Source organism: Thamnophis sirtalis, unplaced genomic scaffold (assembly GCF_051295495.1).
Source record: "Thamnophis sirtalis isolate CommonGarterSnake01/CBP01778 unplaced genomic scaffold, rThaSir2_p1.2 scaffold_3, whole genome shotgun sequence".
NCBI classification, from domain to species: domain Eukaryota; kingdom Metazoa; phylum Chordata; class Lepidosauria; order Squamata; family Natricidae; genus Thamnophis; species Thamnophis sirtalis.
In genome coordinates this window covers 122,886,706-122,914,705 of record NW_028261383.1, presented here as the reverse complement: position 1 = coordinate 122,914,705, position 28,000 = coordinate 122,886,706, and the positions used below count along the sequence as shown (strand labels likewise).

The following is a 28,000-nucleotide window of genomic DNA, read 5'->3' as shown; positions in this document are numbered from 1 at the left end:
ACTAGAATAAGAAGAAACTTGTTGGTTTTAGTAGAAACATTTGTTTTTTGTAACACATATATATTACGCCATTGTAAATATCGTATTTTTCGGAGTAAAAGATGCACCTTTTTCCCTCAAAAAAGAGGCTGAAATCTATGGTTGTGGGCTGACTGCCATAGGGCCCACAACCATAGAGCACACTCCTAGAGCGGCCGCTGCTGGAAGAATCGGAAGCTGAGTTCCGGAGTTTGGAAGCCAGAGAAGAAGTTATGCTTGGAGTGCAGTGGCGGGGGTGGCATGGTGGCGGCGCCCTGGCCCTGCAGGGAGAGCTGGGCCAAGCCATGGTGAAGCTGGGAGGCATGCGAGCTGGGGGCGGAATAGGGGCTCACACAACCACCCTCTCCAGCTGGGCACAGCTCCATGCACTGACCTATGAAGTATCCAGAATGTGCCAAGCCACGGGAGCTGGGGGGCGGGCAGAGCGCCACATGGCTTGGCACCTTGGGGATATTCCCTAGGTCAGTGAATGGCGCTCTGCTCAATTGGAGAGGGGTTTTGCTGAGAGGCTGCTCGTGAGGATGGTCACCTCATGGCTGCTTCACCCCTGAGGCTGTGCCTGGCTCTTTGGGAGCCCGCTCGCAAGGAAGCAGCCACCCAGCAACTCCAAAACAATAAGCCCTCCCCTGATAATAAGGCCCAAGCCATATTTTGTAGGTCAAAAGAAAATAAGATCCTGTCTTATTTTCGGGGAAACACGGTAGATAGAGGGAGAAAAATACAGTAGGTAGGTAGGTAGAGAGAGAGAGTAGGTAGGTAAGTACGTAGGTAGATAGAGGGGAGAGAAAAATACAGTAGATAGGTAGGTAGAGAGAGAGTAGGTAGGTAGAGAGAGAGGGGGGGAGAAATACAGTAGATAGGTAGGAGAGAGAGAGTAAGTAGGTAGGTACGTAGGTAGATAGAGGAGAGAAATACATTAGATAGGTAGGGAGAGAGAGTAGGGAGAGAGAGATGGAGAGAAGTACAGTAGGTAGGTAGGGAGAGAGAGTAGGTAGCTAGGTAGATGTTTCCAGGTGTATTTATCCTTGTGCTGGAGAAGGAAATCACTGACAATCTGCAGTACCTAAGACTTTGTTTCTGCTGGCACAGCATTTGATCAATGTAATTCTCATCAATCAGTTAAAGAGCTTTCCAAAAGGAAAAAAAAGTTTTTGCACTCTGCAAACCTCCCAAAAATGGCAGTTGGTCTTACCTGAACTGCTATTTTCGGGGCTTGGACAGGTGGCTCCAGTGGATGGAGGCTCCAGTGGATGGTACTGACACATCCATTTGGCGATGAGACTGGGATGAAGCTGAAGACACGCCTCTGTGCTCCATCCTTTCTTCTCCACTTCATCGAAGTGAGCTCCCCTCAGACCTGAAAACAAGGCACAAAGGAGAACTCCCACCACCGCAGCTATCATACTACCTAGGGCGAGAACTGGAGCCTCCTGTCCGAGCCCCGAAAATAGCAGTTCAGGTAAGACCAACTGCAATTTTCCGGAGCGAGGGACAGGAGGCTCCAGTGGATGGGACCTACCAAAGCTAAGTCCCATGGGAAGGAACTCATGCTCGGCAATAACCTGCTATAGCACCCTGCGCCCAAACGCTGCATCAAACGCTGCATCAGCCGATGTGAACGTGTCCAACCTGTAAAGTCGGATAAACGGTAATGGGGATGCCCATGTAGCCACTCTGCAAATGACCTCTATGGGGACCTGGGAGGCCCAAGCCGCCGAGGTGGCAGCGCTCCTTGTCGAGTGTGTTGTGATGCTGGCCGGCACCGGCAACCTCTGGGATTCGTATGCTAGGGAGATGGCTAAGCGGATCCACCGGCTAATGGTGGAAGGCGTTACCCTCCTACCCAGAGACGACGGTTGGAAAGATAGGAAGAGTGCCTCTGACCTCCGGAAGGAGGCCGTCCACTTCAGGTAAATACGCAGGGCCCCTCTGACGTCCAACCAGTGCCACTGCTGTTCCCGTTCCCTAGCCGGATTAGGGCAGAAATCAGGGAGAACAAGTTCCTGGGAACGGTGGAATATGGAATTCACCTTAGGAAGGAAGGCTGGGTCCAACTTCAACGCGACCCTGTTGCTGTGGAACATGCACAAGTCCTCCCTAGAGGAGAGTGCTCCTAGCTCTGACACCCTTCTAGCCGACGTGATGGTGACTAGGAATACCACCTTAAGGGTTAGGTGTTTCAGGCTAACCGTTCTCAACGGCTCAAAGGGCTTCTTCATGAGAGCCCGTAGCACAGTGGGAAGATTCCACATGGGGAATCTAGGCACTACTGGGGGGGGGTGCAGGTTGGAGATCTCCCCGAAGGAACCTCTTCACAACAGGAAGTTGGGTGAGAGGAACCGGGCCCTCGCCTGGGAGGATCGTGATAAGGGCGGCTGGTTGCCTGCGCACAGTCCCCCGGGTGAGACCCTTGTCTAGGCCGTCCTGCAGTACTGAGGCCCTGGTGGGGTCAATCCGTTTTGCCTGGCACCAGGAAATGAAAGCCACCCATGTAGAGTCATAGATCCTCAAGGTGGCATTTCTGCAAGAGGCCTCTATGGTTCTAATCACCTGCAGAGAAAATTGAGCTCCTTTTAGGCACTCCCACTCAATCTCCACAAGGCTAGTTGCAGCCAGTGTGGTTCCGGGTGCATCAGCTTCACTTGGTGCAGCTCTATTTCCCCCTCTGGTATCGCCATAGAGGCTGGACTGGCAGGAACTTGAGGTCCGCGAACCAGGGTCTCCTCGGCCAGTGAGGAGCCACCAGGAGCAGCTCTGCCTGCTCCCTGACTAGCTTCTGAACTACCCCGGGAAGCAGGGGGAGGGGAGGAAAGGCGTACAGAAGTCCCTTTGGCTACCTTGCGCGAAGGCCGTCGACTCCTTCCATTCCCCAAGCTGGGAACTGAGAGAAGAATAACGGAAGCTGAGTGGCGAAGAGGTCCACTACTGGCCATCTGAACCTCCGGCAGATGCTCTGGAACAGCTCCTGGGATAGGCTCCACTCTCCATTGTCCACCGTCTCTCAACTGAGCCGGTCGGCCTGATGGTTGTCAATCCCCGTGATGTGCTCCGCCCGGATCGACCGCAGATGTCTCTCTGCCCAGTGACATCATTTTGGTGTGCAGTGCCCTGGAACGCGTGCTGCCCTGCCGATTGATGTGGTCCTTGGCTGCTACGCTGTCGGTGAGTACCAGGACGTGATGACCCTCGACAGCGGTCTAGAAATACCGAAGCGCCAGATGGATCGACTGGAGCTCCAGCCAGTTGATGTTGTGTCAGAACTCCTGCCAGGACCACCGGCCCTGCACCAACTGGGACCCCCGGAGTCACCCCCCAGCCGAACAGGCTGGCGTTCCTGGTGAGAAGAGGTGCTCCTGGTCCCTGAACTCGCACCCCTTGAGCAAGGCTGGGGACAGCTACCACTTGAGGGAAATCTGTACCTGAGGGGGTGGCCTCGATCTTGAGCGGTGAGCTGCATATGCAAGTAGTCCTTGTTTAACAACCACAGTTGGGGTCAGCAACTCAGTCTTTAAATCCCTAGCCTCCCGATCGCATAAAAACCCTCAGGGATCAGCGCCACGTGCTTGACAAAGCCAGAAATGGCTGCCGCGACCTCAGTGCTCTCTCCGATCCCAAGGATGCAAAGTAACACTCCCTGGTGGTTAGAAAGGAAAACCACATAGAGATACTTACAGGCTAGAGCAGAGAGCTAGCTACGGTGGCTGCAGAGGCAAGGAGGTTCCAGTAGAGATAGAAATCGTAGGAGAAGTTAAAAATATGACTCGTCTTTAGCCGGATTGAGATGAAGTAAAGAAGAAAGGGTGGAGCACAGAGGCGTGTCTTCAGCTTCATCCCAGTCTCGTGCTGAATGAGCGTGTCAATACCATCCACTGGAGCCTCCATCCACTGGAGTCTCCTGTCCCTCGCTCCAGAAAACAGCCCATTTTTTGAGAAAACGGACCCATTTTTTTTTTTAAAAAGAGGGAATGAGTAGCCTTGGGGGGGGGGCTTGCAGTGTGCTCCTGGGGGGGCATTCCCCCCCAAATGAGCAAAAAATGGCCTGTTTTTCATAAAAATGCATGCATAGCCTTATGGAGGCTTATAGAGTGCTGCTGGGGGCAGGGGGGGAGGGGAACGGCGCACCCAGATTTTCAGCCTCTTTTTTGAGGAAAAAAGGTGCGTCTTATACACCAAAAATTACAGTATCTAATATCAGCAATTGAGGTAAACCAAGGTAACAAATAGGATTTTTAAAATCCAAATGAATTCATGGAATGCTACTTTATTGTTGTAGGGTACAGTATATCCTCAACTTATGATCATCATGGAGTCTGAAATTTCCATCATAAGTCGTGATGGTCAAAACCTGAAGCACCCACATGCCTGGATCCAATGTTACAAGTTTTCTATGGTGATCATTAAGTGAATAACAGTCATTAAGGAAATCCATGTATTCCAATCATAAGTTGAGTGCTACCTGTAACAAAATCTTATAATGCCTTCCTGTAAATCACATCCCTCAAACTAACAGTTATAATTGATTGGTTTTGAACAATAAGACTATTTATGAAACAAATCAGGAAGACATTAAGATGCTGAGAGACAATCAAAGTCACTTCAAAAATCCAACTACTGAATGTTATCACTTCACCTACCTCTATCCATTAATCTTAAAATATACAATTGGCAATAAAAGATACTTCATGGTTGAAATGCTGTTTGATCAGATTGTCCAATAGCTTAAAACTTGTCCATCTTGAGTGATTTTGGTGGCTCATTATGAAACAACATGTATCTGAAAGTATCCTCAAAGTCAACTATTAAAGGAATGGCTGCCTCCTTCCTTCTAGAATATCGTTGGTGGAATTTTGGTTATTGATTGCTTATGCATAAAATGCAGGATTCAATACAAATTACATTTTTTAAAAATTGTAAACATGAATCCTCTCACCACAGCTCTTTTACTGTAATGCAAGTACAATTACATACACTTGCTTTTTAAAGAAAAAGATGCAGTATTTATGAATGAAAGAAATGTAACTAGTGAAGGTCAGTTTCCAGTAAAATTAAATATCATTATTTTGTACTGTAGCCTGAAAATCAAAAGTGTGAATGCTGACAAATGACTCTGCTTAGCCAGATGGTTCCATAGATGTACAGGTGCATTGTTTAAATTCAAAAGCATTCTATTATGACTGAATTCATTAAAATCCTCTCAAAGGTTTTTGTTCTAAATGTACCTATGAACTAGTACTAGAAAATTCAATAAGAAGGAACAGCACCATTACATTTAAGCTTATATTGGTAAGGCATATTTAATTAACGTTCTACTTCTCACATTTTGTTCTGGATGCAATTTTCACCAATATACTAGCCCTAAATCCAGAGTTTTAGGAATTTTTATTTCCATTAGTTAAATCACTGTTTAATTGCGGTTTCATGTTTCTGTTAGCTCAAATGAATTGATAATTTTTTGCCAAACGCAGTCTTCATTTAATCTGTCTTAATTTTAATTGTTTAATATTATCTTTTTATCACTTTATAACCGCCCAGATTTGCTACAAGATGGGTTCCATATAAATTTAATAAACAAACAAGTGAACAAATAAAAGAATTTGCATGCGTGTTCCAATGAAACATATTTACATGATTATTACACTCTTTTAGCAATGCATCTTACGATAGCAAAAATAAAGTCTGCTGCAGTGAGCCCAAGCTGTGAGGATGGTTTCTGAAATTCAGATCACAAGGAAGTCGGTATTGCAGATTGTCAAATCTTATAGTTTTTTTTATCACTCTTTATCCCCCTCTTTGGAATGCACTGGATGATTAACAATGAAATTAATGTTTATATCTATATTCGGGGGGGGGGGGGGAGATTACATATAAACAGGCACATTATAGAGGATGGAAATGGAAAGGAATGTGATACTGCCGGCTGTTTGCTTAGTGTGCTTGTGGATGGAAGTGACGAGCTTCTCAGAAGGCAAAAAGCATTAACTAGTAATTTGTTAAGGTCTAATTAATTTCATGCACCAGGATAATTAACTGCAAGCCATCCTGATCCGGTGACTGCAAGAACATCTTAAGCTATATTACCCCCACCTCTATGCTTCAATGTCAGAATGAGATTCATATGGAATATTTTAATTTATCCAAAACATTCCACTTTCATCTGTCCAACTTTCCAATAGTCTGCTGGATAATCTTTGACAAACTTGGGATCAGAATGCATCTGCTGAAGAAAAATTTCCTCATGGTCTCTTCTCATACATAAAGGATTACTCTTGTTCTGTGTTTCCCCTATGGTAAACAGATGAACACATGTCAATGAGGCAATGCAAGAATAGCATGCAAAATCCTTTGCCCTTATTCTGTTTTGGGGTGACTTCTCAAAGCATTGCCCGCCTTATTCTTGGGTGATTTTTATAGGATGGTTACCCTTGAGAAGAATAATTAATGATTGTGTGCATTTTCCCCATTTGTAGACTATCTATCTGACTGTGTTTGTTTAGTGGGCAAAAGATTTAGCAATGATTTTGTAGACTTTACTAACTTCATGATCTTCAACAACTCTTTCTATGAGGTCTGCGAAGACCTCTTCTGATTGGGGCGTGATTCATGAAAATGCTCTGATGTAAAGCATATTCTGATGGTGGCAACAGCAATGGATCCAAGCTTAATACAGTTATTAAATAAATATGTGATATAGTTATGTTTGTATTAATTTAGTATGTCTGTCAATTTTTGTTTTTGGTTACTTGTGGAATTATAATGCTAAAAACAATCAATGTGCTGACTATTACAATTTTTTTTTCATTTTTTATAATCTTCTCTGCATTTCTTTTAAAAACTTCAATAAAATGAACCCATACACAAATTGTTCTCATTTAGTGACTGCCTTGTTTAGTGAACTTTCGCAGTTTTAACAGTTATGAAAAAATAACTTTTCAATCAATTGTCACATTTATTGCCTTCAAAGTACTGCAAAGCGAAGGAAAGCTAAAGGACAGGAGCAAGTTAACTTAATCCCCATTTTGTTTAAAGACTGAGTTGCTGACCCCAACTGTGGTTGTTAAACAAGGACTACTTGCATATACAAAGTAAAATATCAAAGTTTCTAGTACAGCACCTTTACATCTTTTGTCTAAGGTGAAGCAAGCATAAAACAATAAAGAATCCGGAGCTGAACTCCCCATACCAGTAATTTTCAAGGTAAATAATGTAAACGGGGAAAAAAGGTAAGGCTTAATTCTGATGATAATGCATCCCCCACCCACAGTACTCAAGTTGTTTGTATAGATTCACTTAATTCTTAGAACACCATAACTTGTTTTTTGAGGGACAAGACTGTTCAACAAGAAAGGAGCAAGAAGACCTGCCATACTAATATTCTATTCCACTATGCTGTTTCATTAGTGGGGAATTGGGAGGGGGGGGAATAGTAAGGAGTAGAATGTGATGTTGTCAAAATAAAATTCCTTTCTAGAATCCAAGGTAATCTTTTGTCTCTACACCTCTGATGGGTGGAACTGCCAGCATGGCAGTGGAGGATTGGTCCATGTGATGGACTTGTGGATGTGGGGGCAGGATCTTGAACTTTCAACTGAGTGGGGAAAACCAGGAAGCTTTCAGATTCAGGTTTTCCCAGATGTGCCAACATGGCTCTCTTAATATATTGGAACTTTGAGCAATACTTTGCCTTGGACTCTGATTTAATTTTGGATGTTATTTGGAACCCTGACACAAGACAGATTACAAGAGGGAGTTTTTGCCAACCTGGGAGCTGCCCATCTTTGAAGCCATTCTATAGAGGAAACATTAAAAAACAAAACCCTAGCATTCTCACTAGTGGGTATTCTCATTCTTTTTTAATGTGGTAAAGAAAGAGGAGAGTAAAATACCAACATAAAAATAAAATACTGTAATGATTATACTGTCAGCAAAGAATGAACATACATTGGTAGTATCTAAAATAAATTAAACCTAAATAGATAGATCCACCTGTATCAATACAAAATTAATTTAATCCTTAAACTGATACATAAGAAAACAGTATGGCACATCCAATAAGTCTTCAAGGAAAGATTAACTGGGTCCTAACATACTAAAGAAATGTTGAAGATATAGTCTGTATATAATTTTTGAAACGCAAGTAACAGTAGAGGTAGATTAATTTTCTTCCCAAATCCAAAAATGGAAGAGGGGAATATTCAAGCAGATATTAAAAGGGTAAAGGCTCCTTCACACATGTGTGCTAGTCGCTCCCGAGTCTGGGGGGCGGTGCTAATCTCCGTTTCAAAGCCGAAAAGCCAGCTCTCTCCGAAGACTTCTCTGTGATCATTTGGCCAGCACGTTCAGCTGGATGTGTAACTATTAAGAGATTGAAGCTGTTTTGCATCATTTAGAATACAAATAATGGAGCAATTTTTTTTGTTCATGCTGGCCTTTTGTTACTGCCCTCATGATACTGTAGTGCTTGGGATGTGGGTGAGTAGAGGAATAAGAGGATACCATTTCCTATACAATCCAGTAGCACATAGCAGCCAATAGATCCAAAGTTGGGGAAAAAGCAAGCCAAACAGAATGAGGCTTTCAAATGACCCTTAGGTTTAGTAGAATACCAGGCTTAAAGATTTAAATGAACCCTTATGTTTTCTACTTCCTTTTTAAACTCTTATCTCAGAAAAGAAAATTTCCAGTGAACAAATGAACAGAAAGTTCATACCAACTTTGGCTCTGGTAAATGCGGAATACTAGTTGGTTAATTCTCATGCTGCTTAAAAAAAAACCTCTTTTAGGAAGAGGAATGCCATTCAAGTTAACATTTTCATTTCATATAATAAATTACACACATTAATATTCTATTTAAAAAACTCAGCAGCAGAGTCACCACCCTGTATAAAATTAATCCATGAAGTTTAATATGCAAGCAAATTGAAGTAAAGAATATATTACCTTGTTATGGATATACAAGAGGACTGGTTAGGTTAAGAGTTCTACTGTATAAATCTTAGACTAATTGTGGGAAGCCCTTTGTTTTCATGATGTATCACTACTGTAAGTAGCAGATACTTCTTAGGTAATCTCCCAAGAGACTAGATAAAATGTGAGAAGCAAGAAGTCTTGTTATATTAGGATTTTTAAGCGGCTAATAGGCCAATAGCTCAGATCCTTAAAGACTATCTATTGCATCAAAACTTTCAATTCTTTATAATAAATGTAAGAAGATCTTGAATTCTTTGTTTTAGTTATCCACATAATGGGGATTCTCTCTCCCCACCATCACCCTGTTTTTTTGCTGTACCAATGGAGGATACTTTGGAACATTTTGACTTTCAGGCTGCAAAAAGCATGTAACTGTCTCAAAAAAATAAAGCAATACTTTTAATTCCTAAGCTGCAGAAAGCAGTCGCTGTCTTGAAATGCTAATTATTAAATAAATTCCTTACAAACATATGATCTTTTAATATTGGGGAGAATGAGAAAAAAGTATCTATTATGTGCATAGTGTATATGTGTGCCATACATTCCCCAAATAGTAGTATTTAGAATATTGGGCAATTTTAATTCATGGATAAATTGATATGGAAATACATTTTCATTTAAACATTTGAGACTAAAACCCTTTAGAACTTTAAAGGAAAGTATTAACTCCTTGAATTAAGTTTGGAAGAGAGCTAACAACTTCCCCTTCCACAACTGAATGAAGAAAAGCCTAGAAATAATTCCATTGTGGAAGTAGATAATAGCAATAGACTCATAACAGTCTAATTGAAGGGGATCAATTCAAAAATGATGAAAAAGATTGGTTTTTCACATGCTTTCTATTAACCTCATTCATGGCTTACCATGCAGATTAATAAATCTAAGAGGGATATAGAATTCAGAAGAATGTGAATAGAATCCTAACAAAACTGGTCTTTCTGAAGATAGCTGAAAACGAATTCTTAGGCAATATGTAGAATTTTCATATTGAGAAAAAATGTAAAGGTAATAATTGAAGAAATTTAATTTATTCCAGCTATTGCAGTATAGTGAAACCCTGATTAACCAGACCTTGTTGCAAGGAACTTTCTGCCCCAATATCATTACCCTCACCATAATTGTATCTTTATGGAAATATTCTGAATTGCTAGAAAACAGTTTTCTTCAATTTAATGGACTCTCATAAATAACCTCCTCCCACAATGCAATAAAGTTTCACTGTAACTGACATCTTTCTTGTTTTCAAACTAAATTGTTAAAAGATTTCAATTTTTGAACATGATTACTACCCTGCACAGAGCATTCTAAAGTTTACCTTTATTATTTATTTAGCACATTTAGGTACCACCCATCTCTTTCTTAGAGTGACTCTGGGGAATGTAGAATTAAAAGCATAAGAGTGTAAATACCATATAAAAATGCAATGATTAGTAAAAGGAGCGAGGTAAAAACAAGATTTAAATGTTAAAAGTTAAGAGACGAGGAGAGCATCTTAAGGTGCAAACTACCCTGAATTGCATTATACTCACAGAGATAGCAGAGCCATGTGTTCCAACCCCTTGGAAAGGCCAGGAGATAGGGGGCCCACCTCTATGATGGGAGGAGAATATTCTACAGGACAGGACAATAGCAGTGAACACAGTCTTCTTGGAGCCCACTGAGCATCAAAATTGATTAACTGATGGAATCCATAACATATCTTCCATGTCTGAATGGTTGGGGTAGGCTGATGTGATGGAAATTGTACACCATGTAGGGCGGGGTGTCAAACTCGCATTGTCATGGCGGTGTCACATGATGGATTGTGACTTCCCCACAACCCTTGCTAAACCAGGCGTGGGTGTGCTGTGAGTTTGACAGCCCTGAATTAGGGCTTTAAATGTCATAAGCAACACCTTGAACTCTGAAGCAAATGTACCCAATGCAGCTCACACAGTAAAGGCAATACATGCATCATCCTTGAGTCACATGATTGTTTGTGGGGCTGCATTCTGCATTAGCTGAAGCTTCTGGATACTTTTCAAGGGTAGCCCCTTGTACTGTACTAGTTCACAGTCTGCATTGCAATAGTCCATAGGGAGATGACTAGGCCATGAACGGTCAAGAGGATGGCCTTCCTGATCAGGAAGTGGTGTAACTGGCACCTAATGGACAAAGGGTCCTCCTAGCTATGTCTGCCACCTGCTTCTTGAGGTGCCCTGGACCACCTCCAGATTATACACAGAGTCTGTCTTTGGAGGTGCAACCCCATCCAAGATCAAAGCTGATAAACCCCTGGATACAGAGGAGCCCCCTACCTACCAGCTACTCCATCTTACAAGGTTGTTCATCATCCAGGCCACCACAGCCTTACAAGTACTGCAAAAAATATCCACAGCATCACCTAATTCTCCCTAGACAGAGATATATAGTTGAGTAGTATCAGCATATACTGATGATGTCTCATCCTATGGTGATGGATGTTCTCACCTAGTCCTTCTGTGTAGATTTTAGAAAGGATCAGACAGTACACCAAGCTTGTGGCAGCCCACACAAAAAGGAGCCATGGGCCCTACCAATACCAACTGGAACTGACCTAAGAGGAAAGAGGTGAATCAGACAGAATTGTGCCTCCAACCTCCAACTTCCCAAGTTGGCCTAAAGTATCAAAAGCCACCAAGAGGTCAAGAAAAGCAAGGATGCAGATGCATTATCCCCATTCAGCTCTTGCCAGAGATCATCAAGAAGTGTGACTAGTGCTGTTTTTGTTCCTGACCAAAAAGGGTCCAAATATTTTTTTTCATTCATTCTCCTCTGAAGTTGTAGTTTTACCACTGTCTCAACTGCCTTCCCTAAAAAGGGGAGGTAAAAGACTGGATAAAAATTGTATACAACAGTAGGGTTCAGTAATGGCTTCTTGAAAAGAGGGCACACCAATATCTCTTTAAAAAGAGCAGAAAAATATCTCCTCCATCAAGGTTGAATTGGATCAACCCAGGTGAAACTTCCCTGGCAGCTTTGGTCAACCAGGAGGGACACGAATCTAACTCAGAGGTGTGTTTGCAGTCTGACGGACTCTGTCCGCTTCAGGTCCAACAGGATCAAGCTGTTTCCAGATAATTAGGTAAGTTCTCCCCCAGGCATCTCCATAGGACTTTCCCATGCTTGGCATACAACTGGGATCAGAACAGGATGATTTTATCTGCCAGGTGCACAGAAAAAATTCCTGTGAGGTTCTGAAGGTAGGCCTCTGTGGGGCCCTTGACCAACAGGGGCCAGGTAATCTTACACACACAGGGCCAGTGGGCAATATTCTGCAGATGCAATAAGAGCAAAGAAGCATTGACACTTTGCTGCTCTTACCTCCACGAGATAGGGCTTAATAGCAGCTGTAACTCATGTTTGCTCAAATTTGTTTTCCTCTAGACCAGAAGCATTTAACCTGTGGCCTGTGGGCCACATGTGGCCTTGGACATCTAGTAATGGGATATAACTATCGTATTTTTGGGAGTATAAGATGCACCAAGGTTTTGAAGAAGCAAATTAAAAAAAAGTTTTTGCACTCTGCAGACCTCCCAAAAACGGCCCGTTTTTAATCAAAAAAGGGGCATGCATAGCCTTTAGGAAGCTTATAGAGTGCTCCTGGGGGAGGGGCAAAATTTCTGCAATCCCCAGCCACCAGGAGCACTCTGCAAGGCTCCTAAAGGCTATGCATGGCCATTTTTATGAAGGGAATGGGGTTTCAGGAGGCAAAAAATGCTGTATTCAGTGTATAAGACGCATCCAGATTTTTAGCCTCTTTTTTGAGGGAAAAACGTGCCTCTTATACTCCAAAAAATACGGTAAAAATATAAAAAGGAACTTTGTTATTTATATAATGAATGATATTACAGATATTTTAATGTGGCCCAAAACAATTTCATTTCACTCAATGCAACCAGGCATGCCAAAAGATTGAACACACTTGATCTAGATGTCTCTTGGTCCTTGGATCTTTGCTGCTGATAGGGCAGAATATACTTCAAAAAAAGATTCAGAAGAAAGGTTTCAGAACTTGTACAGTATAGCAATAGATAAGCTACAAGAAAAAAAATGCTGCTTTAAGAAATCAACCCCGGTAACGTTTAAAGAAACAGTAACTTTTTTCAGGTTTACACAGAAGCCTAGGAGAGAAACATCTGCCACTATCTAGGACTGAACTTTCAACCTGCCAAATGGGAGGCAAGAGTCTTCACCACAAGGCCACCATGTTACTCGCCAAGAAAAAAAAATCTGCTGTGAACTCCGTGTGGCGTCAGGAAGGGTATCTGGCCATTAAATGCTCAGCTCCATCCAATTCTCCCAATTCTACCCCAAATCAAGGGATTACAGGGTCATAAAAAGGGACAGTACCCAGAAGCCTAAAACGGTATGCCAATTTAATCAAAATGAGAGAAGTGCTGATCTCACATGGAATCCAAATAATTCTTTTAAAGGTACAAAAACAAGAACTACTTCTTTCTTCTCGTTAAGTACAACCACAGTTTTGTAGCTGCCTGCATCTTCCAATCAAACAGAATTGCAGGAAAAAAAATCTGATTAACTTTTTGTACTATTTGAAGTAGCAAGAGAGTATTTATCACGGATCAATCCAATTCCTCAGTATTCTCAACCAAGCGATGGCCTGGAATAGCACCATAATTATTTCAGAAAATGTTTCCTTTTATGACACCACCTAATTCCCAGAGGGAAAGGAAGAGAATAAAATGTATTGGATAATAACAATTTATAAAATTACCTTGCCTACACACATTAGTACAAATCTAAAAACACTTCCTGAGATACAGGTTTGTTATGTTAAGGAGAAGAAACCCAGGAAAATATTGGATGCTTACAGTATTCTGAAAGCTTGATTTCAACTTCCTTTTTTAGGAAAAATAAATGAATTCACAATCTGAATCTAAGGAAGAGAGTGCCAAGTTTAAAGTTTTTCATTTAGAAAAAGTAAAGTATTTCTAATATAATAATAAGTCAGAATGTATTCATTTGGATAAGAAAATATAATAAAGATTGTTCACTTGAGAATGTTAAATATATCCCTTTGGCATGTAGATTGCCCTAAAATGTGAATGATGCAGCTATCTATCCAACCTTACTCCAACTCTAAACATTACACTGTGCCTGCCTATTATATATGACATGTTTTATAAAGCAAAAAAATGATGGTAGGGATCTAACCTGGGTTAGCTTTTATAATCTCTGAATTGAATCCATCAGTTTTTGTCAAATCCAATGATTTTCAAGTTCATCTCCTAATAAATTTTAATCAGACTTCACAGAACTCATTTCCTGTATTATTCCTACAAAGGATTAAAGGAAAGCCCCAAAAGTTTGTATACAATTTATAAATTTATTGTGTATAAGTTTATATATTTCTGGGCCCAATAGCCATTCATATGTTGCATCTTTTAGGCACAAGCTTTGAAAGTTTTTGTTTTGCCAGTGACACCATTTTTCTACTCTTCTTAGATTTAATGGATGCAACAATTGAAAAATATCAATAGCACTTACATATTCTATTTTAAAATAAATGCATCACTTTCTTTATAGGAATTCAGGCATAAATTCCAGATCAAAAGATTATGCTTGCAACAATGTGTCTAGAATTTACCTCTAACAACAGCATATATTATGTGAAACATAATATCCTTCTCACAAATTTTCAGATCCATTCATCTGTTTTATTAGATTATTTTAGTGCCTATCCTTTCCCTCCTTTTTGAGGGCCTCTTAGAACAACTTTGTATTCAAACTTTACACTCCTGAAATCTTGATGTGAATTAGTTTACAAACTTTGATAACCAGAGGAAATTAAAAATAATTCATTTAGGACATCACATTGAGCCTTCTATTCTGTGTGTGTATGTATGTACACAAACACACACATACACTTACCATAGCAGGACAGTAATTTTCTCCCCCCCCCCAATGCATTGTGGATGATTTTTGTTCCAATCAAGAGTTTTCAATATCCAATATTTTTCATTTCAAAGATATATTGTTATAGTCATTTTCTGTATTCCAGAAATCACAATCTTTTATAATTTAGTAAGTGAAAAAATATTAACACAAAATTATTTCTTTAGACTCCACCACAATTTCAGACCAGATAATACAAACCACCTTAATATTAAGGATAACTCACAAAAATATGCTTGAATTCTAATTTATAATAAAATTATACCTCCAAAAACTCCACTACTCTACATATTTAGAACCATATAGTCAGAAACAGAGGTTGGATGCACATCTGTGAACTAGAAACAACCTAATAACACCAAAAGATTACTGCAAGACAAGAAAAATAGCTTAATTAAGCCAAGAATGATTATTTCTAATATACTAAGATCCCCTACACTACACAGAATCACAGGTGAGGAACAAACTACGGTGGATGATGCTGAAAAGAATGTATTTCCTTACAAATGACTAAAAATGACTTTGGGAATGATGAGGTAAGGATTCAAGAATCAGGAGGCTGCCTAAAGCTATGGTGCTATTTCCCAAAAGGCACTATGCAGCTTTTCCCTTCAACTGATATTGTCTGTAAAGAAAAAAAGAGAGCAATCATGGCCAAAGATAGGAGGTGGTCAAATGGAAGCCAATGTCATCTTGACACATCATAAAATCCCATCTGCATAACCCAGAGCCATAAAAAAACCCTCCACCAGCACCTGGAACTTTTATTTCAAACGTTGGTGCAGAAACCAGAAGTCCTCAGGCGCCTTAATAAGGCCTATTTTGCATAAAAAGACACTGCAGACCAGGCAACCCCAGTGGTGCAAGGGAGGCTTTCCATGTTTTTGGCGGCCAGAGACCAGCATTTTTCAGGCCAACTTCTCGGAACCCCCGCCCCAAACGGTACCCCCTTTCCCCCTATGGGCTCCCAATATCTGGCCATTAGCTCCCACCTGTCAATCCCGGGAGACCCTCCTAAGCCTAATGCACCTCTCTCTCCCTTCCCCACCCTTTTCTCAGCCGCCGCCGCCGCCGCCTTCTCAGCCCCATTGCGGACACCCCACCCACTCAACCCACCGAGCCGCCGCGTGTGCGGACGAAATGCAAAAGGAGCCCCGAGAGAGGCAGCGGCGTCGGAGCTGCGGTTACCTTGGTCTCTTTGACGTGTTGCTTGATGCCCTCCGGGTACCACTGGACTCGCACGTACCCGCGGCGGAGGGGGCTCCCGCGATTCTCCTCGCCCCCGCCGGGGCCCCCGGACTCGGAGCCGCCGGAGCTACCGGCTCCTCCTCCTCCTCTTTCTCCTCCGCCACCCCCGGGGCCGCCTCCCCCGGGGCCTCGTCCGCCGCCGTCCTCTTCCTCCGAGTCGGAATCCTCGCCATGCATGACACGGACTAGGCCGAAGCGCACCGAACCCCGATAGCGGCCGGACACCAGGTCGTGAGTGAAGAGCAGCCGCTGAAAGCCGCCGGCGGGGGTTGCAGCGGCCGCCGGCTGAGCTCCTGGCGAGGCGGGAGAAGCGGGCGGCTCCGCCATGGCGCGCGCCCTGGCGATGACTGCGGGAGGGAGGGAGAAGAGGGAGGGAGGGAGAGGCGGCGGAGCAGGAGAAAAGAGCGGCGGCGGCCGCCGGGCCCACACAACGCAGTCACCACCCGGCGAGAGGCGGAGCTAACACCTTTGGCCCCGCCTCCCTGAAATAGCGGGGCCCAGGCCGCTTCGCGGGGCGGGGCAAAGGTGGTGCGTGCTGCGGGGGCGGAGCTCCAGGCTAGGCTGAGTCGGCCGAAAGGCGAGCAAGGCGGCTTAGGTAGGACCTAGGGAGAGGGAAGACAAGCGGAGGGCGGGAAGAAATGAAAGCGGGGGGGGGGGGAGTTGTGTGAGGGTGGAAAAAAGCTCGAGGAGCAACCGCCAGGGAAGAAAGAGGGGCGGCCGGGTCCTTCTCGACGCAGCCTGCTGCCCAAAAGGAGACTGGCAGGTGGGATGGAAGGCGCCGAGAAGAAACCGTCCCCAGAGGGGAAAAATGATGAAGAAAAGGAGGGAGCGGGAGTTGTCTTGGGGGCGTTTTATTTATTTATATTTTATTTATCACATTTGTATGTCATGTAGGTCGCTTGGGGCGGTTTTAGATTCATTTGCAGCCCTGCAGGATCGCAGATTTGGCCAGTCTTCACGCTCAGCTTCTTCTGCCCCTGGAGAAGTGGGGAATGAATGGTTGAAGAAGAAATAATGAGAACCGTAGTTTCTGTTGGTGGAAGGGAAAGGAGGAATGGAAGAGGAGATAAGAGAATGAAAGCAGAAAGAGAGAGAGAACTTGGAAGGGCTTAAAGCAAAATGAGCACAATGGGAAAAACCTGGTTAAAGACTTGGAGGTATGTATTTATTTTCTTGGTACAACCCAGGCAGCTCATTGCAGTATTCTGCATTAATGAAGAACTTGACATGTTAAATAAACGTAATATTCCCTATTAACTTTTTTAGATATGGATCACTGCCAATATAGGTCAGGGGAAGAATGCCTGGAGCCTCTGGATGTTTTGGCCTGCAGTTTCCATAAATCCTAACTAGAGTATTGAGTAATTTTGAAAATTGCTACCCAAAATATCTGGAGGGCATCATATTGTTACCCCAGTTTTAGATTTATACACCACAATGAGTCAAGGGAAATTGGCACAGGAGTAACTTGGAAATGAAGGAGGTGAAAAGTCAATAAGATCATTGCGGAAAACAATGACTCTCGCCAAAAGAAATAATAGTGGTAAGAGAGTGAAGTCTGATTTTTACAGAATTAAAGTGCATCATGAATTAGTTGAGGTACTCCCAGAAAATGAAAAAAAGTAAAGAAAAAGAAGATATTTAGTTAAGTGATGTGTAACATTTGGTTCTTCATTTTTTGTAAAAAGTAAATCATACTATGTGACTGTACCAGTACATTGTAATAATAGTTTACTTAAACTTGACTCAAGTAATTCGAGGCCCAACTCACTCAGCGGGTCACACGCTTGACCTCGTATTCCTCTCGGAGCAGTGGAGCAGTGGAGTTACGATCTTGGTCTGAGGGGTAATGAGATCATACCCCTGTCGTGGTCAGACCACTACCTACTGAGGCTAGACTTCCGGAGGCCAAACCTCCACCGTAGGGAGGAGGAACCGACCAGCTGGTTCCGCCCCAAGCGACTGATGGATCCTGTTAGGTTCCAGACGGAGCTTGGGGTTATTCCTGATACCCTCGCCCACAGTTCGGCGGAGACCCTCGTCGCTGCCTGGCACTCGGCAGCTTCGGAGTCTCTCGACCGGATTGCGCCGCTACGGCCCCTCCGGGTCAGCGGCCCCCGGAGGCCTCCTTGGTTTACTGAGGAGCTCCGGGAGGTAAAGCGCCGGAGGAGACGCCTAGAGCACTCGTGGAGGTCCGATAGGTCCGAGTCGAAACGGGCACTTTTGACAGCATGCACCAAGGAGTATATTCGGACCCTAAGAACAACAAAAAGAACATACATTGCCTCCTTGGTAGCGTCCGCCGAGTCCCGCCCAGCCGCCCTGTTTAGGATAACCCGCTCCCTCCTAAATAGGAGGGAGACGGGGGACTCCTTACAGGGTAAGGCTGAGGAATATGTCCAGTTCTTGGCGGACAAAGTTGCCCGGTTTCGAGCGGACCTGGACTCCACCCCAGTAGATCCAGCCGAGACACAAGGAGAAAACTTGGCAAACCATCTCTGGGTTGAGTTTCAGGAAGTCGCCTCTGGGGATGTGGACAAGGCTATGCGAGCTGTGAGTGCCTCCACCTGCATACTGGACCCGTGTCCCTCCTGGCTGGTTGCCAACAGCAGTGAGGTGACACGAGGCTGGATCCAGGCGGTTGTTACCGCTTCTCTTCAGGAGGGGTACTTTCCCACCGCGCTTAAGACAGCGGTGGTGAGACCCCTCCTGAAGAAGCCGTCTCTGGATCCAGCTATTCTTAATAACTATCGTCCAGTCTCCAACCTTCCCTTTGTAGGGAAGGTTGTTGAGAAGGTGGTGGCTCTCCAGCTTCAGCGTACCTTGGAGGAAGCTAACTATCTTGACCCCTTCCAGTCTGGCTTCAGACCCGGTTACAGCACAGAAACCGCTTTGGTCGCATTGACTGATGATCTCTGGAGAGCTAGGGATGGAGGCCATGCTTCCATCCTAGTTCTCCTTGACCTCTCAGCGGCTTTCGATACCATCGACCATGGTATCCTTCTGCGACGACTGCGGGAGATAGGGGTGGGCGGCACCGTTTTGCAGTGGTTCTCCTCCTATCTCTCGGACAGGTCGCAGTCGGTGTTAGTGGGGGGGCAGAGATCGTCCCTGAGGCCCCTAACCTATGGGGTGCCGCAGGGGTCGGTCCTATCCCCCCTACTATTTAACATTTACATGAAACCACTGGGCGAGATCATCCGAAGGCACGGGATAAAATATCACCAATATGCGGACGATACACAGTTGTATCTGTCCGCCCCGTGCCAACTCAATGAAGCGGTGGACGTGATGAACCGGGGACTGGAAGCCGTTAAAGACTGGATGAGAGCGAACAAGCTGATACTCAACCCAGACAAGACCGAGTGGCTGTTGTGTTTCCCTCCCAAAAATTTGACCACCATACCATCACTCAGGCTGGGGGGACAAAATTTAAACCCCTCAGAAAGGGCCCGCAACTTGGGGGTCCTCCTGGATTCACAGCTAACTTTTGACCACCATCTCTCAGCTGTGACCAGGGGGGCATTTGCCCAGGTTCGCCTGGTGCGCCAGTTGCGGCCCTACCTGAATCGGGAGGCCCTCACAACAGTCACTCGAGCCCTTGTGATCTCTAGGCTGGAATACTGTAATGTGCTCTACATGGGGCTGCCCTTGAAGAGCATCCGAAGACTTCAGCTAGTCCAGAATGCGGCCGCGCGAGTGATCGTGGGCGCACCACGGTTCGCCCACATAACACCGATCCTCCGTGAGCTGCACTGGCTACCTGTTGGTCTCCGGGTGCACTTCAAGGTCTTACTCACCACCTATAAAGCGCTCCATGGTAGTGGATCTGGCTATTTGAGAGACCGCCTTCTGCCAATTACCTCCCTGCGTCCCATCAGATCGCATAGAGTTGGCCTCCTCCGCATTCCATCCGCCAGTCAGTGCCGACTGGCGACTACTCGGAGGAGAGCCTTCTCTGTTGCGGCTCCGACACTATGGAACAATCTCCCCGTGGAGATTCGTACCCTCACCACCGTCCAGGCCTTCCGTACAGCCCTCAAGAACTGGCTAACCCGTCAGGCCTGGGGATAATCTTATTTTGCCCCTCCCGAATGCTGAGTGAATGTTGAGTTTTATAGTTTACTTTACTTTGTGCACATTTCTTTTTTGTATTGTCCTACACTCCCCTTCCTTTTTTGATTGTAAGCCGCCCTGAGTCCCCTCAGGGAAAAGGGCGGCCTATAAATAAAATCAAACTAAACTAAACTAAACTAAACTAAACATAATATGGGGTTAATTTCATAAGCCATGTGATGGCATTCACATGATTTGCATGCACAATATGTACAACCACATGCAAGCCAATTTGGTCGCATTGATGGATGATCTCTGGAGAGCCAGAGATGAAGGACGTTCCTCCATCCTGGTCCTCCTTGACCTCTCAGCGGCTTTCGATACCATCGACCATGGTATCCTTCTGCGACGACTGCGGGAGGTGGGAGTGGGAGGCACCGTGTTACGGTGGTTCTCCTCCTACCTCTCGGACAGGTCGCAGTCGGTGTTAGTGGGGGGGCAGAGATCGTCCCCTAGGCCCCTAAATTATGGGGTGCCTCAGGGTTCGGTCTTATCCCCCCTACTATTCAACATCTACATGAAACCGCTGGGAGAGATCATCCGCAGGCACGGGATTAGATACCATCAATATGCGGACGATACTCAATTGTATCTGTCCGCCCCGTGCCAAATCAATGAAGCGGTTGACGTGATGAGCCGGGGTCTTGAGGCCGTTATGGACTGGATGAGGGTGAACAAGCTTGTGCTCAACCCAGAAAAGACCGAGTGGCTGTTGTGTTTCCCTCCCAAAGATTTGGTTATTATTCCACCACTCAGGCTGGGGGGTCAAATTTTATACCCCTCAGAGAGGGTTCGCAACTTGGGAGTCCTCCTGGATCCACAGCTGTCATTTGACCACCACTTAACGGCTGTGACCAGGGGGGCATTCGCCCAGGTTCGCCTGGTGCGCCAGTTGCGACCCTACCTGAATCGGGAGGCTCTCACAACAGTCACTCGGGCCCTTGTGACCTCTAGGCTGGAATACTGCAATGTGCTCTACATGGGGCTGCCCTTGAGGAGCATCCGGCGACTTCAGCTAGTGCAGAATGCAGCCGCGCGAGTGATTGCGGGTGCACCCCGATTCACCCGCATAACACCTATCCTCCGCGAGCTGCGCTGGCTACCTGTTGATCTCCGGATGCGCTTCAAGGTGCTATTAATCACCCATAAAGCCCTACATGGCAGTGGATCTGGATACTTGAGAGACCGCCTTCTGCCAATTACATCCCTACGACCGATAAGATCTCATAGATTAGGCCTCCTCCGTATTCCATCGGCCAGCCAGTGTCGGCTGGCAACTACAAGGAGGAGGGCCTTCTCAGCAGTAGCCCCGACCCTTTGGAACGAGCTCCCCGTGGAGATTCGTACCCTCTCCACCGTCCAGGCCTTCCGCATAGCCTTGAAGAACTGGCTCGCCCGTCAGGCCTGGGGATAGGATAGTTACCCCGCCCGAATGATGAGTGTTTGTTGCTTGCTATTTTATTACATGTTTTGTCCTAATGTCTGTATTCCCCTTTCCCAGTTTTTGTGTGAGCCGCCCTGAGTCCCCTTAGGGAAAAGGGCGGCCTACAAATTCTAATAAAATTCTAAATTCTAAATTCTAAATTATACTTACATAGTCGGAGGACAGCCATGTTAAGCTGTAGACAAACATGTAATAGTCAAAAACACTCCATTAAAAAGCATATGCTTCCATGAGCTTAGTGTGATGTGTGAAAATAGTTGGTGTCCGTAGAGTTCTTAGTGAATAAGATGGTAAAAACTATTTTTATAAATAATGATACGTACTTAACATTGTCATCCAGTGTAATGATTATATGTTTTCAATAAATATAGATGAAACAAAAATACAGTACACATAAATTGAGGATAATTACCCTCAATTGATGAATTGAGGGTAATTTTCAAGTAATTCACATTCATATTTAGAAAATCTTATATATTCTCTGTTGTGATACCATCCTCAAGTCTCCATACATTGTAGAAGAAATATAGGATTTCACATTGCTAGGCTACATGAAGTTCAGAAAATTATTTCGTTAATGATTTAACTTATATTCAATATTTATTGCAGTATGTTATAACAGTTGCCATCACAACATGGCTGCCATGAGGAGAACATAATCTATATAGGTTTTCAATAGCTTGGCAGCAGATTTGTTCCTGTAATTTAGAACTGTTGCTTGCCATAATTTAGAACCGGAATGGGCAAATAATTTTCCCAAGGTGTCATGTGAGAAACTGGAATTGTTATGGAGGGTCGACGTTCCCTGTCCCCCTACTGCAGCTCCAGCCAGTGCTGCAAGCCAGACAGGGAAGTCAAAGGGCCAGATGTGGCCTACAGGCCATAAAATGCTTAGCTTTGGTTTAGAATATGGGCGTAGGGAACAACTGGTATCACTTAATATCAAGACTCAATATTTTTTGTGACTGGGCTACAAATCTGATTCTTTCTTTCATTTCCATCTGGCTTAGTTGTACTTCTCATTATTGGAACTTGTTGCAAAATGAAAAATCCATTATTCAAATTATGAATAATTATTTAAAATTTTATCAACGTTTTCTCCTTTAAAACCCTATAACCAGCATAAGTACAGAAAGTGATAGGTGCAAAATACTTTCTCCTCACCCTCAAATTTGGAATTTTTGAAAAGATATGTTTCCACATAAAATTCACGCAATCCTTATTCTTAAAATTCTTCTCTTGGAAAATGTACTTGCTCCATCTTGTGGTCATTTGTTTTCTTACCAGAATCATTTCAAGGACTTCTGACTGAATGATTATTTCTAATTATGAGCTGAAATCATTCATGTTTACAGAATGGAAAAGAACACACCAAATAATCAGCTGTATGGATGAGGAATACTTCTTATCCTGTAGAGATATGGAATATTTGCTGTACTAAAGGAATGTAATGTAATTGTTGTAACTGTTAATGGGTGAAGTTGCTGTCTCATTATTACAGTATTTTTCAGAGTATAAAACACACTTTTCCCCCGCTAAAAGAGGGTGAAAATTTGGGTGCGTCTTATACACTGAATGTAGTCCTGCCCAGCTGCCGGCCCCCATCCTTTGGCCTCTGCCTCCCAGCAATTTGCCTCCTTGCAGCAAACAGCAAACAGCCTGTTTCAGTTTCAGCACAACTTGATTAGCACAAGCAGCTGATTATCGGTTGGATCATCCTCCCAACCATCAGCTGTTTTAGGCTGCAGGGATGGCCATTGCCTATTGCCGCCCATCCGCACCCCATTTTCGGCACATTCCGATTTCCGCTGCCTGGAACAGGTGGAAAATGGGGCATGCAGAGGCTGTAAACAGGGTGTGCAGATGCGGCAATAGGCTATGACAATCCCTGCAGCCTGAAACAGCTGATGGTCGGTAGCCTGATCCAACCGACAATCAGCTGCTTGTGCTAATCAGGCTGTGCTGAAATTGAAACTGAAACACGCTGTTTGCTGCAAAGAGGCAAATTGTTGGGAAGCAGAGGCAGATTTTTTTTTCTTCTCCTGTGTGCTGCTCTGGGAATCCAATCATGGGTTAACTTTGTCCATTAGCCTAGAGACTGAGTATGTAAATTTTGACCACGCCTCCTCTGACTGGACCGGGTCAGTTTTTTACTCAGTCCAGCCTAACGAGACGCATCTCAATTTTCTCTCTAGACTCATTGACAAATTTAATCTTCTAATTGGATTCAAAAGTTGCACATTGCGATTTGAAGTGCTTTACTCCATACAGAGGTGGAGGCGGCAGTTCGCTGCCAGCCCAGACCCTCCCAGCCGTCAGTTACCTTGCCGGAGATTGGAGACCGCTTGGTCCGTTGGCTCATAAGCCGGGACAGCGGGGGCGTTCCACGAGCGGGATTCAGAGCCCTTTTTTCCCCTTGCTGGCTGTTGGGCGCATCTTGGGTTGGTGCGCCGCCCTGCGCCGTTCTTTCGCACCGGGAGCAACCCACTTAGGCAGCGCGGTTCACCCAGGTTTCATTCCCTTGATCGGTTGGTTCATTGCAGATTTGAAATTCGCTCCCTCCAGGACAGTTGCCATTTTGGACTGGGCTCTGCGCTCGCGCAGCAATCACCCGGGGAAGGCAGGGCCGCGTATTTTGTGCCCAGGCATCGGCGCCGCCCCGACGGCCTCCTCTTTCCCTCACTTGCGACTTGCTGAGTCAGTGAGGAGGTTGTTTTCTGTGCAGTCGCTGTTCTCACGTGGCGCCTTGTACGGTGGAGCAGGTTTTTTTCGGCGTTCATTCTATACACGAGGTTGAGCCTTTCCAAATATCTCTTCTATTTACAATGGCAGATCAATCAGTCCTCAGAGGTACTGTAGAGCCCGTTTCCGAACCCCGTTCCCCTGGCAAGGGGGGGGGGCTAGCCCAAGGCCCGGCAGGGCCGCTACTAGGGCTTCCAGCCATAGGCCTCAGGCCTCCTCTGCTGTTAGGGATAAATCCCATAAGCGCAAGGACAAAACTAAGGCGCCAGCTAAGGCATCTGGAGCGCCCAGTAATTCTCCCCCGGTACTGATTCCACAGTGTGTTTCCCAGCGCGGCCTACAGTGCAGGGTTGGTCTCCTGATGTGCAATTGCCCAGGGCGCCTATTACCACGGAGGGGGGTTTGAGGGCCCAATCCCCTCCTCCCTTTTCGGAGCTAGGTGTGGCTTCAGCCCGTTCGCCTCCGCGTGCAGGGCCTTCTGCTACGTTTACCCCTACTGCTGCAGGCCTCAGGCCTATGGAAGGCCAGGATTTGGGCCTTCCTCCCAATTTATACCACATGATCTCTGCAGCTATTTCTAGGGGGGTGGATGCGGAGCTGCTTCGTAGAGCCCAGCCCCCTAGAGCCACTGCGGCCCAGGCAGGGCCTGATCCCCACCCAGGGCAGGGGGATTCCTCTGTTCTCCAGACAGACCCACCTTTGCCTTTACCCTCCGTCTATAGTGAGGAGTCGGCATTAGTGGAGGAAGGTGAAGTTATTGACAGGGAATTTTCTGATGATGAGGGCTTGCCCCTGGACCAGCCTACTGCCCCTGGTTTATTTCGTCATTCTCTCTTTAAATCATTACTGTATAAGGCTAAAACCACCACCCACATGGGGGAGGCAGCCTCTAAGGACAACACTGCTGTAGGGTTAGATGCTACTGAGTGACTATTCGCTGAACAAGTGGCCTTGCAGGATGTTATTCCTTCACCCAAGCTGTTTCTAGACCTGATTCAAAAGCAGTGGGATCAACCGACTGCGGTTAACCCACCTAGCAATGGGGATAGGAAAGTGTACACCTCTACTCCTGAATTGGAAGCTCTTCTCCAGTTTCCCACAGTTGATGCTCCTATTGCTGCCCTCGCCTCTCCAGCATTAATTCCATCCGAAATTTCGGAGGGTCTGAAGGCAGAGGACCGTAAGGCCGAGACAGTTATTCGCAAGACTCATCAGGCTGCGACAGCAGCAGCCTTCTTTAATAGGACTTCTTTGGTCTGGCTTAAGCAATTGCAGAGTGGGCTTGCACCAGAGGAAGCGCGCCTTCACCAGGCTATTACCAAATTGATGGCAGCCTTGGAGTTTTCTGCAGATGCCACCCTTAGTGCAGCCAAGTTCGCCTCTCGGGCCATAGTCTCTAATGTGGCATCCCAGCGTTTGCTGTGGCTCCGCCATTGGCAGGCTGATGTCAAGTCCAAGTGGCGCCTTGCATCCACACCCTTCAAGGGCGGTGCCTTGTTTGGGTCGGTGTTGGATCCAATCCTCATTGAGACCAGGGATAAGTGTAAGGTTCTACCTTCCACTGGGGGCCGTGCCTATAGGAGGCAACAGCCCAGCACTCACGGGTCAAGGCTTTCCTGAAGGGTGCGACGAACTTGAGGCCTCTGACAGTCCACCGTTATCCTACCTGGGACCTGACCTTGGTGCTCAGGGCACTCACTTCTGCCCCGTTCGAGCCTATCCAATCCATCAGCCTTCGGCTACTGACGCTTAAGACCGTGTTCCTGGTGGCCATTATATCGGCCAGGAGGGTTTCGGAATTGGCTGCGCTCTCTGTGCGGGCTGACCTCTGCATTTTCCATCCTAACAGAGTAGTCCTCCGTTTGGATCCTTCCTTCCTCCCGAAGGTCAACTCGTTGTTCCACAGGGCTCAGGAGCTCGTCCTTCCGGACTTTTGCTCGCATCCTTCCCATCCCCAAGAGCGCCAGTGGCACCATTTGGATATTCGTAGAACCCTCCAATGTTATGTTAAGCGCACGGCCTCGTTCAGAAGATCGGAGACGCTCTTTGTTTCCTTCCAGCCGTCGTCCATGCGGCAGAAGGTGTCCTCCCACACCATCGGCTGATGGTTGAAGGCGTGCATCGCTCTGGCGTACGACAGTCACTCCCGGCCAGTTCCCAGACGTATCACTCCTCATTCTACCAGAAGTGCGGCTACCACAGCGGCCTGGGCTACACAAGCCTCAGTGGAGGAGATCTACAGGGCGGCTACTTGGTCATTGCCCTCGCCTTTTATTAGACACTACAAGGTTGACGTCTACGCCTCGGCTGAGGCCTCCTTTGGGCGGAGAGTGTTGCAAAGGGTCCTTTCTTCTGCGGAGGATCCTGACCAGCTTAGCTCCTGCCCTAGGACTTAATTGCTTTGGCATGTCCCATGATTGGATTCCCAGAGCAGCACACAGGAGAACGACCGTTGACTTACCTGAATGGTCCTTCTATGTGTGCTGCGAGGGGAATCCAAACCCGCCCGCTGTTTCGGCTCGCCAGGGTTCTTCCTTGACTATGACTCTGTGACTAACCTTGCATTTTCCCCTGACTGGACATTTCTGGACGTGACTTTGAGTTCTTGTTTGGCCAAGGCCATGAGTGACATTGACATACATCTTCTCGGCTGACTTCATGCAAAACTGACCAGGTCCAGTCAGAGGAGGTGTGGTCAAAATTTACATACTCAGTCTCTAGGCTAATGGACAAAGTTAACCCATGATTGGATTCCCCTCACAGCACACACAGAAGGACCGTTCAGGTAAGTCAATGGTCGTTTTGCTAATCAGGCTAAACTCAAACAGGCTGTTTGCTGTTTGCTGTTTGCTGCAAGGAGGCAAATTGCTGGGAGGCAGATTTTTTTTTCTTGTTTTCCTCCCCAAAAGCTAGGTGTGTCTTATACTTCAGAGTGTCTTATACTCTGAAAATATGGTATTTTCCTGTATTGCTATGTATTTAAATTCTAGAGTTACCTCAAACAGTACTCCCAAGGTTTTTATAAAGATACACCTAACAAACATACAAATAATTAGTAAGGAAATAGTAATGGGAGAGGTCAGAATTTTTAATTGTGTTCTGTGAAAATTAAGAAGAGTAAGTAAGGCAAGCCGTCTGGTGAGATTCTTGTAACATAGGTGATAAACAATAAAGCTACAGCCTGAGTTGGAGTTCAATCTGGGTTATAGTATTGAGACGGCATTGGTTGCGCTTGTGGCTCAGGGTGAGGTGGTAGATCCATCCTTGATCTCATGGTTCTCTCAATGGCTTTTAATAGCATCAGTTATGGTGTCTTTCTGGACTTGCCTTAGGGATTAGAAGCAAATAATTGTTTTGTGCTTGTTCTCCTTCTAGTGCTGGTTCCATTTTTGACCAGGAGAGGGTCTAATCCTATGCTTGTTCTAATTAGGTGCCTCAGGGCTTGGCTCTCTTTCCAGTCCTATTTAATATTTGTATGAAATTGCTGGATGAGGTCATCCATTGGCA

General features: G+C 45.3%; 2 protein-coding genes across 7 annotated transcripts in view; one reads left to right on the top strand and one right to left on the bottom strand.

The window, feature by feature from the left end:
- Window positions 1-16,580, bottom strand: part of UBE2O (ubiquitin conjugating enzyme E2 O) — a 66,495-nt gene extending 49,915 nt beyond the window's left edge. For 3 of the 4 annotated variants that reach the window (XM_087709877.1, XM_014060591.2, XM_087709879.1), the window contains exon 1: window positions 16,132-16,578. In XM_087709877.1, coding sequence (XP_087566003.1) covers window positions 16,132-16,518 — 387 coding nt within the window. In that variant the 5' untranslated portion in view covers window positions 16,519-16,578. Of the gene's footprint in view, window positions 1-16,131 lie in introns of all 4 variants that reach the window. The other variant, XM_087709878.1, reaches the window with a different exon arrangement.
- Window positions 16,309-28,000, top strand: part of AANAT (aralkylamine N-acetyltransferase) — a 31,857-nt gene continuing 20,165 nt past the window's right edge. Inside the window, exons 1-2 of one of the 3 annotated variants that reach the window (XM_087709882.1) lie at window positions 16,309-16,419; window positions 17,086-17,348. The gene's annotated coding sequence lies outside the window, so the exon portion shown is untranslated. Of the gene's footprint in view, window positions 16,420-16,618; window positions 16,787-16,918; window positions 17,349-28,000 lie in introns of those variants that run through there. The other 2 variants (XM_087709881.1, XM_087709883.1) reach the window with 2 other exon arrangements.